Here is a 12,761-nt window from a genome sequence, read left to right as displayed (position 1 = left end):
GGCAGGGAGGCCGAGTAGAAGGGAGTTACAGTAGTCCAGTTTCACAAGCATTGTGGTCTGAACTACAGTGCGGAAATCTTGAGTGTGTAGTAAGGGTTTGAGTTTTCTGAGGACATTTAGTTTGTAGAAACCTCCCTTAAGGAGGGAATTGATGTAGGGTTTAAAATTTAGTTGATGATCTATGAGGACACCCAGGTCTCTTACTGCATGTAATTGGTGTGGTGTATTGGTTGTGTTCTGGGGTGTGTGGTGGGGAGTGCAGTCAGGATGGCTGGAGATGATGAGTAGTTCCATTTTTGATGCGTTTAGAGCTAAGTGGAGGTTGGATAGCATGGATGTTATTGAAGTAAGGCAGGATTCTCAGAAGTGCATGGATTCATCAATGGATTTTTGAATTGGGATGAGAATCTGCACATCGTTTGCATATAAGAAAAATTTCAGGCCCAGGTTGGACAGTAAGAGGCAAAGTGGTAGGAGGTGAATGTTGAACAGGGTGGATGATAAAGAGGAACCTTGGGGAACACCTTGTGTGATTGGGATGTGTGAGGATTGGTTTCTGTCAATTTTTACTATGTATTCTCTGTGGTTAAGACAGGAGGAAAACCAGGAAAGGGCGGTGTCAGCAATGCCTATTTCTGCCAGGCGGGTCATTAAGATTTGATGGTTAACAGTGTCGAAGGCTGCCGAGATGTCTAGAAGGGCGAGCAAGTAGGAGCAAGTATGGTCCATGCTTTTGAGAATGGTGTCTGTCATTGATAGTGATAGGGTTTCTGTATTGCGGGCTTTACGGAAGCCAAACTGTGAGGGGTGGAAGATGTTGTAGTCTTCTAGGAAATCAGAAAGTTGTTTGTTAACCACCCTTTCAGAATTTTAGAAATGAAAGGCAGGTTGGAAATGGGTCTGTAATTAGCTGGATCTGAGGGGTCAAGATTGGGTTTTTTAAGGAGGGGTCTTACTACAGCAAGTTTAAGTGGGTCTGGGATGCTGCCATGTGTGATAAAGCAGTTGATGAGTTCAGCGATGGGTTTTGCAATAATGGATGGGATGGAGAGGAGGGTTTTTGGGGGAATGGTGCCTAGGATGTGGGATGCTGGTTTCATCTTCTTTAAAATGGCCTCAATTTCCGTGTTTGTCGTGGGGGTCAAAGTTTCTGAGTTTGCTCTTGTTATCATTGCATGGTGGCACGAAGGGGGAGGGCTTGGTGGGAAAGCGAGAAAGGATGTTGTCAATTTTATTCTTGAAGTACACTGCTAGTTCTTGGCATCTGTTACTAGCATTGTCTTCATTGAGTGTGGTGGTGGCGGGGTTTGTGAGGTATGTAACAAATGCAAACAGTGCGTTCGCGTTGAATTGATAGGCATGGATATTTTTGGCGTAGTCTCGTTTAGCTTGGGTGATAGCTTGACGGTAGGTGTGTAAGGTATTGGTGTATGTGGCTTTGCGTGTGGCGGATGGTTGTTTGTGCCAAGCACGTTCTTTTGATTGTAAGTCATGTTTAATCTTCTTTAATTCAGTAGAGTACCACGGTTTTCTTTTCTCAAATTGGGCAAGGGGGATTTCTTTGTGGATGATGGGACAAATCTTGTTGGCAATGGTCGTGGTGAGATTGTTCCAGGAAAGAAGTGCCGTGTCAGGGTCTGTAAGGTTGAGATTGTTGGTTATTTTGTCAAAGGCTAGTGTGATATCCTCAGTGGCACAAGGTTTACGGAAAGATATGGTCTTACTGTGCTTTTGTGGGGAGGGATGAGGGGTGCTGGTCGTGAGGCTGGCATTGATGAGAAAATGGTCGGACCATGGTACAGGGGTGATTACAGGTGGATTGTGTATTGTTATTTGTGAATTAACAAAGATGAGGTCAAGGGTGTGACCTGCTTTGTGTGTGGGTTCACTGATGATCTGATTAAAACCTAGGGCTTTGAGGGTGTCCAGCAGAATCTCACAGGCTGAGCTGGCAGGGCAGGCGTCTACGTGGAGATTGAAATCTCCTAATATGATAGTGGGGAGGTATGCTTTGATGTTGTCCGTGAAGTATTCAATGATGGGGGAAGGGTCGTGTTCAATTAGGCCTTGGGGAGCGTAGACAAGGCAGATCTGTAATGAGTTGGATTTAAATAGTGCTATTTCTAATTTGGGGGGGGGAGTGTAAAGGTTGGAATTTGAGGCTGAGGCCTTTCTTGGCCGCAAGGAGTAGTCCTCCACCTCTCTTCTTTGGCCTTGGTACAGAGAAGATGTCGTAGGTCTTTGTTGGGAGCTGGTTTAGGAATACATGATCTGTGTTTTTTAGCCATGATTCCGTGACTGCACATATGTCGGGATCAGCTTCAGTGAGCAGGTCATATAGTATGTGGCCTTTTTTTTTTAATGGATTGGGAATTGAAAAGGGTAATGGCTATTGTAGTTAGGCCCAAGAATTGTGTAAGAGGAGATATCATAATGGGCACTAGGGATTTGTGTCGGTTGGATGGGTGAAAGTGCGCTGGGTGGAGTTTACGCAGTGCAGGGCAGTAATGCCTGGGTATTGTGAATAGACACATGATTCAGATGGACTGAATCAAATCACGGTGAACCTAGAAGATGTGGTAGACCTGATTGACAAACTGAAGAGTAGTAAATCACCTGGACCGGATGGTATACACCCCAGAGTTCTGAAGGAACTAAAAAATGAAATTTCAGACCTATTAGTAAAAATTTGTAACTTATCACTAAAATCATCCATTGTACCTGAAGACTGGAGGATAGCAAATGTAACCCCAATATTTAAAAAGGGCTCCAGGGGCGATCCGGGAAACTACAGACCAGTTAGCCTGACTTCAGTGCCAGGAAAAATAGTGGAAAGTGTTCTAAACATCAAAATCACAGAACATATAGAAAGACATGGTTTAATGGAACAAAGTCAGCATGGCTTTACCCAAGGAAAGTCTTGCCTCACAAATCTGCTTCACTTTTTTGAAGGAGTTAATAAACATGTGGATAAAGGTGAACCGGTAGATGTAGTATACTTGGACTTTCAGAAGGCAGTTGACAAAGTTCCTCATGAGAGACTTCTAGGAAAAGTAAAAATTCATGGGATAGGTGGCTATGTCCTTTCGTGGATTGCAAACTGGCTAAGAGACAGGAAACAGAGAGTAGGATTAAATGGACAATTTTCTCAGTGGAAGGGAGTGGACAGTGGAGTGCCTCAGGGATCTGTATTGGGACCCTTACTTTTCAATATATTTATAAATGATCTGGAAAGAAATACGACGAGTGAGATAGTCAATTTTGCAGATGACATAAAATTGTTCAGAGTAGTTAAATCACAAGCAGATTGTGATAAATTGCAGGAAGACCTTGTGAGACTGGAAAATTGGGCATCCAAATGGCAGATGAAATTTAAAGTGGATAAGTGCAAGGTGATGCATATAGGGAAAAATAACCCATGCTATAATTACACAATGTTGGGTTCCATATTAGGTGCTACAACCCAAGAAAGAGATCTAGGAGTCATAGTGGATAACACATTGAAATCGTCGGCTCAGTGTGCTGCGGCAGTCAAAAAAGCAAACAGAATGTTGGGAATTATTAGAAAGGGAATGGTGAATAAAACGGAAAATGTCATAATGCCTCTGTATCGCTCCATGGTGAGACCGCACCTTGAATACTGTGTACAATTTTGGTCGCCGCATCTCAAAAAAGATATAATTGCAATGGAGAAGGTACAGAGTAGGGCTACCAAAATGATAAGGGGAATGGAACAGCTCCCCTATGAGGAAAGACTAAAGAGGTTAGGAATTTTCAGCTTAGAGAAGAGACGGCTGAGGGGGGATATGATAGAGGTGTTTAAAATCATGAGAGGTCTAGAACGGGTAGATGTGAATCAGTTATTTACTCTTTCGGATAATAGAAAGACTAGGGGGCACTCCATGAAGTTAGCATGGGGCACATTTAAAACTAATCGGAGAAATTTCTTTTTTACTCAACGCACAATTAAACTCTGGAATTTGTTGCCAGAGGATGTGGTTAGTGCAGTTAGTATAGCTGTGTTTAAAAAAGGATTGGATAAGTTCTTGGAGGAGAAGTCCATTACCTGCTATTAAGTTCACTTAGAGAATAGCCACTGCCATTAGCAATGGTAACATGGAATAGACTTAGTTTTTGGGTACTTGCCAGGTTCTTATGGCCTGGATTGGCCACCTTTGGAAACAGGATGCTGGGCTTGATGGACCCTTGGTCTGACCCAGAATGGCATTTTCTTATGTTCTTATCTTGCATTTCGTGTGCATGGGTAACGTACGAGACCTTTTAGTCTCCTCTGAGCTTCGGATTCCCCCTGCAGGACATCATCCTTGCATTCACTGCTCTGTTTCCATCTCTTCTTTTACACACCCTATTACTACTAAAGTATATAGTTTGAAACATAGCTCAGAGTGTCATTTATGTTATCTTATGCCCATGATAAAACCAGAAGACCTTTACACGTCTGGATCACTGAGCACCGCCGTGCTAAGGCACCTCTAGCTTTGCACTGGCAGGAGCAGACTCGTGTTCTTTCCAATCTGAGGTTTTTTGCCTTAGAGATTTGCAAACCGCTCACTCGAGGGGATGATTTCTCTAATCATCTTCTCTGACGGAAACAGCGCTCAATCTTCAAATTACAGTCTCTTGAGCCTTCTGGTCTCAGAGAGATGGAATGGCAACATTTTTTCTGACTTTTTTTAGTCTTTGTTCTTCTGGTTTCCTGAAGCATTTAGCTTTGACTTCTTTAAGAGTTTTGTTCACTAAATGTATCTTTGTTTTGTCACTGTTTTTCTTTTCTCCTTTATTAAGTGTTTACTGTCATCGGGGAGGGAGCGTTGATGGTTTTTGAGAAGTGCTTGATGAAAGCTGCTATCTTTGTGAGAGTCTTGCTGGACAAAGCAGGTTGCTGCTCTGCATACTTATTGAGTGGATGTAGCGTGCGGATCTGCTGTAGAAGCCGCCTTTGTTCTAACAGGAAGAGATTGGATGCAGCGAGAAGGATGAATATCAACATTGTTAGAGCAATAATTAATAGGTGGAGAAGGCTTGCTGTTACTAGGATCAGAAGAGATGAACAGTTCTGAGGGCTTCCTGAAAACATTTGTCCTTTTCAAGCAAAAAAGGAGAAATATGCAGATCCTCTTCTAGTTTGTTAGAATGAGGCTTTGCTTAAACATGGGCAATACAAGAGACCAATGAAGAGGACATTGAGAAACTACTTTTTGTAAAACATTTGGATGAATTCTCATCATTATGCTGTTTGCAAAGGTTCATGTATAACAAAAGCCTGGAGTTCGCTTACTCTATGGGCTGAAGTTATTGCTATTAAAAACAATACTTTCCAAGGCAGGAACCTAACATCTATTGTAGCCAAAGGTTGAAATGGAGGTGTCATCAGTTGTGCAAGTGCTAGATTTAGATTGCATTGCGTGCATAGGCAGACTAGAGAGGCCACACCAGGGGTGGCCAACCTTTATGTATCAAGAGCCAAAGAACGAGAATGCACAGTGCTAAAGATCCTCACATTTCCAGAGACGGAAAGGGGAGTGGGAACGCTTTGAGGAGCAGAAGTATTGTCAACAGGGACACCAACTTCCCCTCGTCTCCATAGACCAGTCTGTCTCACTCTCTCGCAGTTCCCTGTGTCCCAGCCAGTCTCTCTTCTCTCAATTCCCCACCAGTCTCTCACTCCTCCCATCCCATCAGTTTCTCTCTCAATCATTCCAACTCCCACCCACTCTGTCCCCGCCAGCTCCATCACCCCATCCCCCACAATAACAATGGTTTAATGGCCGTGAATATAACACCTTCCATACACACACTCTGCCCAGCACCAGTATGCTATGCCCCCACTCTCTCTTTTATTCCTTCTACTGACACACTCGCTCTCTGACTGTTTCACAATCTCTTGTTTTTCCCTACTGCTCTGTCTAGCTCTCTCATATACACCTTTTATTATCACCCTTTCTGGATTTCACACACCCATCCCCGTTCACCTCTCTGTCTCTCTCTCTTAAATGCATCTCCCAACTCAATCACCATCTCTATCGCCCCTCCACTCCCATCAGACCTGGTTCTCATTCTCTCTCTCTGCCCCTCCCCCACCCTGTAACCCCCTGTGGCTGTTACCTTTCCTCTTCCCCTTCACCCCTCTGTCTCTCTGATACACACCATCATTGCCATCTCTGCCCCACCCCCATGTTGAGGCTTTTTTTTTTTACCCCCTTGGGGCACAAGGAGAACTGTTACTGAGGCAGCAGTCTGAGGGGCCTGATATAGATGGAAGGCCTGTGATGTCATCAAAGGGCGCCATGGGGACCATTCCCGCCGAGGCCCCTTTAAGAGCGTGCAAGGCGCATGCACAGAGGGAGATCCAGGAAAGAAGTTGGAGGCAGAGACATGCAGGCAGTATTCGTGGGGAAAAGAGGCGGGTAGTATGGTGGCTCACGAGGTTGCCCCATGGGCCACAGATCATAACAGGCTTGAGTTGAGCAATCCTTAATCACTGCTGTGTCAAATCTTGATCCTTGTGGCTTTTCTGACGGAGCTCTCTGTACTTGGCACTGTATTTATGCTTCTGGCAGTCATCTTTCCTTGTTTGGTGGTCTAATTCTTTAAATAGCTTTGTCTCTTGTTTTGCTGATTGTACTGGAATGACTGAGACCGAGGATGCTTGTTCACTTTCATACTTCAGCACTATGTGAGCTTGGATCGGGTCATGCCCAAAAGTGTACCTGAAGGCTATTATGGTAGCTTTAGATGCGTAATCACTATCAATAAGACCCATAGACCCTGCAGGCGTAAGGACTGTGTTGTTGCGGAAGAAAAGGTCTATGAACAGTTATTAGCTAGGAAGACTTGGGAAACTCCATGCTTATCCCCGGAAGTGAGATACAAGAAAGTTCAACTATTGGGGATGTGCCAGGGGCTTGCGATCCATACTGGTGCTGGGCTCGATGGACTTTGCTTTGACCCAGACTGGCATTTCTTAAGTGCTCATGATGTACAATCTCGGCATACACTGGTTCTTGGCCATCCAGTTCTTTAAGATATTTATGGGGCTGGCTTACTCTTCCAAAGCTGTATGACAGTGCAGGAATTGCAGGCTGATTAATAGCTGTTTCTTATTCTGTGCTCTTAAGACACTTTTCAATATCCGCTTTAGGATCCTATAGGACTCTCTACCGATCCGAAACTTTCCAACTTCTCTACTCCCGGCTATTTTTACACATCTTCCTGTGGCCTATAATTAGTGTACCTTTGTTATTTTATTGTATGTTATAGTTCATTATTTAACTTTGTTTTTATGATTATACATTGCGCATGTTTTATTGTAATCCACATTGGACAAGTTGTTTTGGAAAGAGCGGAATAGGAATGTTTTAAAATAAATAAATATCTCAAAATTGGACTACTGCTGCTCCACTTTACTTGGCCTCCCCTCCTCATACACAAAACCGCTCCAAATGGTCCAAAACGCAGCAGCCCGACTACTGACAAACACTAAGAAAAGAGACCATATCTCCCCAGTGCTACAAGACCTCCACTGGTTACCAATTCATTTCAGAGTCATTTATAAATCCATCACCTTGATATACAAAATCATTCACCAACATACCACAATCGATCTACAAATTCCTCCCCGCTTCCACAAATCCACAAGACCGACCAGGGAAGCCTACAGAGGATGCCTCATTGTTCCACCCACGAAAACCACTAATCACAGCACCTTAAGAGACCGAGCCCTTTCCACCGCAGGCCCACAGTTATGGAACTCCATCCCTCCAGAACTCAGAAACGAACCATGTCTCCTAACCTTTAGGAAAAGACTCAAGACATGGCTTTTCAGGCAAGCCTTCTCGAACTCTACCTAATATGCACCATAAACAACTCTCTACTCAGAGACTGTACATATGAGACACCATATTTATATTGAACTTTTGTATATAATTATTCTCCTCTATCTCTTTCTATTTCTTACATTCCCAGTTCATTAGCCCTTGTTAATTGTAACTGCTTCTCTTCATCACGTTATTTATGTTTTTTGGTTGTATTATCCGCACCCCTGTTTTCTGTAAACCGACATGATGTGAACGAGTTCATGAATGCCGGTATAAAAAAACCTTAAATAAAATAAAATAAATAAATATATTGTGATCCTCAATGAGGGAGATGTTTTCAGTTTTTCTTCATTTCCCTCTAAGGAAATGCACCTCAGCACATATGCCCAAGCAATAATGGGGTAACCCCATTATTACTGTATTGGCAGTTTTATTTGCCTTGCGTTTCACTGTCTGATTCTTCATCTTGGCTTGGCAGATGGTAGCACATACTCGCTGCTAGACTCCTGCCTATCACACGGGAGATTAAGAACATAAGAAAATGCCATACTGGGTCAGACCAAGGGTCCATCAAGCCCAGCATCCTGTTTCCAACAGTGGCCAATCCAGGCCATAAGAACCTGGCAAGTTCCCAAAAACTAAGTCTATTCCATGTTACCATTGCTAATGGCAGTGGCTATTCTCTAAGTGAACTTAATAGCAGGTAATGGACTTCTCCTCCAAGAACTTATCCAATCCTTTTTTAAACACAGCTATACTAACTGCACTAACCACATCCTCTGGCAACAAATTCCAGAGTTTAATTGTGCGTTGAGTAAAAAAGAACTTTCTCCGATTAGTTTTAAATGTGCCCCATGCTAACTTCATGGAGTGCCCCCTAGTCTTTCTACTATCCGAAAGAGTAAATAACCGATTCACATCTATCCGTTCTAGACCTCTCATGATTTTAAACACCTCTATCATATCCCCCCTCAGTCGTCTCTTCTCCAAGCTGAAAAGTCCTAACCTCTTTAGTCTTTCCTCATAGGGAAGTTGTTCCATTCCCCTTATCATTTTGGTAGCCCTTCTCTGTATCTTCTCCATCGCAATTATATCTTTTTTGAGATGCGGCGACCAGAATTGTACCAGAATTTCTCTCCATAAACATTCCCTGCTGCAGTCTCTTTCCTGCAGGATGTTTATCCTATCTGATTCTAACATATACTCAATCTGCTGGCCTATCCATCAGTCTCCTTCTACCAGGTCTCTGCATCTTCCTTAGTGCCAAACGTTGTAACTCTCCAGTCTTATCGTTCAGGCGTCTGCCATTTGTATACAGGCTATGTTTTTCATTTTGTATTTCTTGATTAATTCCACGTGGGCTGTTTCAGCCTTTGCCACAACCTCTCTATCAGGATAGTCTAATGTCCCTGCTATGTCAATATACTTTGAACCATGCACTGCTGTGCGACCGTCAGCCTTCCCCCATGACCAAGTTTAAAAGCTGCTCTATCTCCTTTTTAAAATATTAGCACTTGGTTTCCCTCTGATTAACCCGGAGCCCTTCCCTGAAATGTTCTAAAGCCTTCGGCCCTGTACCGCAGTCTCATCCACGCACCGAGATGCCAGAGCTCTGCCTGCTTCTGGGGACATATCTCACAATGCTACCTCAGTTTCTTACCTAAAACCCTAATTTTGGCTTCAAGAATCTCCACTCCTGACCCTTCTTATATCATTGGGACCTGCATGTACCATGACAGCCGGCTCTCCCCTCAGTGCTCGCAGACAACCATATATCAATTCATTACTAAAAATCTATAAGCCAGTGTGAGAAGAACTGCCTTCTTATAGGTGATGCCTTCTTGATGTCCAATCTGTTAGACAGTCAGATTAGCAGAGTGGCGTTTACTTCCCAAGTTACTGAAAAGAGAAGCTAGCTTGAAAACATTAAAAAAAAAAATGTAAACACATTATTTAATGAGCCTTATAGGAGATCATTGCTCGTAGCTGAGATGTGGTCATTCTGGCTTTTGGTATTCCTGGTTCTAACTATGCATGTTATTTCTCTTTGTATATTTTTACATGAGTTGCTAAGGACATGGGACTATGTGGCATATAAACATTTTAAAATAAATATCTAGGTGACGCGTGAGGTCCGCTACCTTTGCATCAGGCAGGCAATTTGCCAACTGATCCTCACACCCACCAACCACCCAGCTATCTACATTGCTAATGACCAAACTGACAACTATAATGTCTGTCCTAACATTGCCCTCCTGACACTCGGCCCTGGAGAGAGGATACGGCAGGAGCTGGAGGGCAGGTCCTAGCTACAGGATCACTTCCTGCCAGACCAAGGCGATGTGGTCCTTCCACTCACTCCCTGGGCACTGTTTCCCTGTGCGTAGCTGTCCCAGGAAAGCGTCTAGGGGCAGTCACTCCCTGTGTGCAAGTGGCATGCTTATGCCCTTTGCACAGTGCTGTTGATACTTACCATGTGTGTGCTGTAGGTAGAGTACTGTGGGTGGGAGATGCAATGATCTGAAAAGATGGACAGAGCACTGCGAAACCTCCAGGGGGAAGCTGTGAGGATCCTGTTGTGAACTGAAGCAGTCTGGCAAGCTCTTCCTGTGTAAAACTGGAGACCACAGTCCAGAACCACCTCATGACCTATCGCAAAGGGAATAGCCAGAAAGCAGTCACACACAGCGTTACCTGTACACATACTGTTAATAGAGATGTGAATCGGAACCGGAATCGGTTCAGATTCCGGTTCCGATTCACATCGTGGTTTTTTTTTTCGTCCGGCCCAATCGCGGTTTTGTTTATTGGCTGCGCCTGAGCCGATAAACAAAAAACCCACCCCGACCCTTTAAAACTAATCCCTTAGCTTCCCCCACCCTCCCGACCCCCCAAAACATTTTACAGGTACCTGGTGGTCCAGTGGGGGTCCCTGGAGCGATCTCCCGCTCTCGGGCCATCGGCTGCCACTAATAAAAATGGCGCCGATGGCCTTTGCCCTTACCATGTGACAGGGTATCCGTGCCATTGGCCGGCCCCTGTCACATGGAGGGAGCACTGGATGGCCGGCGCCATCTTTGTCCCCAGTACTCTTCCTGTATCTCTGCTTTCATCATAGTCACTACAGAAACTCTTCTCTTTATTTCAATTGCCTTCCCAGCTCATTAATAAACTGCCCAAAGCAATCAAGTTCAGTAGATAAAAGAAGGCTCTCTCTGATGAGTTTAATGCCACTGGAATTCTCAAACTATGTCTCTGTGGTCTCTCACCTTCTCTCGAAAATGCCAGGATCCCCCTACAACCACAGCGTGGGTCCTGAAGTCAGAGACGCTGATGTTACCAGTGCCACACATTAGCAGCTGTAAAGAGAGACAGGCTGTCAGAACCCCGGTGGCGAGCAGCGGCAGTCTCACAAGAAAAACCACCTCAGTAATTATACGCCAGCAGCAACAATTGTGCCTTACCGCTATCAGCATTAATATCAGTCTGCAGCAGTGCTTGTGCTGCCCTTCAGGATCTGCAGATCAGTTATTCTCAGACTTTACCTGGCATGTACTCTCATAAAATTCCTCTAAGCAAACTCTCCAAATAAATAGGATATGAAGTACCATATTAATAAATACCAATAGGTGGATGTGAGAAGAGCTGACCATCCGTCTGCATCACCTTGTGGGGTGGGACTGACCACTGCCTGAATCTCTCCTCTCCAGAAGAGGACTGTACTGCCCAGCAAATGTACTGAGACCTTTCAAAGCTTTCGCCCCATAGCTTTTCTGTACTGGACACAGACACTGATTTTGTACAATGAGCCTTACTATATAAAAGAGATTGCAATGATATCTAAGAGCTCTGCAATTCCCCGAGAGCGTAGTATTAACCTATTATCTGCCAGCGCTAAAGCTGATTAGCTTCCCTCCATCCTGAGACTCTTCAGAGGGGCATGGAGGGTGAGGCTGCTGGTTTGATTCCTACTTGGCTGTGTTACTTAACTGGCGTTGCATTTGTTTTCATTTTTCTCATATTTAAGTATAAAATTAGACAGTATAAACATATGATTACACTAACAATCATAAATGGTAACCACACCCATTCCCCATTTAGTGTATATTATTGAACTATGTAACCATATAATACTGGCACCCTATGGATAATTTAGAAACCAAACATATTTGTGCCTAACTGTAAACCGTTGTGATGGTGCTCTACTAAACGACGGAGCGGAAGGATGGAGGGCTGCCATCTAAAATAATTAAAAAAAACAAACAAGCAAACAAAACAGGGGTGGGTAAGGGGCAGGGGTGTGGCCTGCTGGTTGCAGCGGTTGCTACCCCTGATTGAGCTGGATGTTCACTAGGATGCAGATACGGCGCTGCTCTCTGCATTGGTGGAGGGGTGGAAGGGAATTGGGGCCGGAGGGTGCTGGAAGCCAATAGAGACGGGTGGGAGGGAGAAAAAAGGGGGGAAAAAAATGGATAAAGTGCGTAGCTTGCTGGGCAGACTGGATGGGCCGTTGGTCTTCTTCTGCCGTCACTTCTATGTTTCTAAGTGCAAGTTGGCTCAGAAATTTTTATCGTATTTCTGTTAAACCAGAAACTTACAAGCAATTATATCTACAGTAAACCATTGTACACTGATGCTGCTAAAATAAAATATCAACTTCAAGAAAGGTCCCTTACAGCAAAGAAGTCATATTGCAGGTTATCTGTTAATATCACGTAATTATCACTGTAGGAACTCCTTGTAGAGCATATAAAAATGAAACTAACTAATAAATAAATGTTCTCTCCAGCACAACACTCTTGCATTAAGGTCTCTCCAGCAAATCATTCTTCATTCAAATTGTAAAACTGGGTTAGACCGAAAGGTCCTTCAAGTCTATCAACTTCTCTGAAAAAGAGGCAAGCACTAAGTGCTTAGAGGATG

General features: G+C 43.9%; 1 protein-coding gene across 6 annotated transcripts in view; it reads right to left on the bottom strand.

Annotated features, from left to right (window-relative positions):
* The window catches only part of AREL1 (apoptosis resistant E3 ubiquitin protein ligase 1), a 295,300-nt gene that overhangs the window by 6,665 nt on the left and 275,874 nt on the right, over nucleotides 1–12,761 (bottom strand). For all 6 annotated transcript variants that reach the window (XM_029598425.1, XM_029598426.1, XM_029598429.1 and 3 more), the window contains exons 18-19: nucleotides 11,108–11,197; nucleotides 10,312–10,487 (exon numbers count right to left, since the gene is read on the bottom strand). In XM_029598425.1, the coding sequence (XP_029454285.1) occupies nucleotides 10,312–10,487; nucleotides 11,108–11,197 (266 nt within the window). The remainder of the gene's footprint in view (nucleotides 1–10,311; nucleotides 10,488–11,107; nucleotides 11,198–12,761) is intronic.

This window comes from Rhinatrema bivittatum, chromosome 4 (assembly GCF_901001135.1).
Source record: "Rhinatrema bivittatum chromosome 4, aRhiBiv1.1, whole genome shotgun sequence".
Taxonomy (NCBI): domain Eukaryota; kingdom Metazoa; phylum Chordata; class Amphibia; order Gymnophiona; family Rhinatrematidae; genus Rhinatrema; species Rhinatrema bivittatum.
This window is presented reverse-complemented; position numbering and strand designations above follow the sequence as displayed.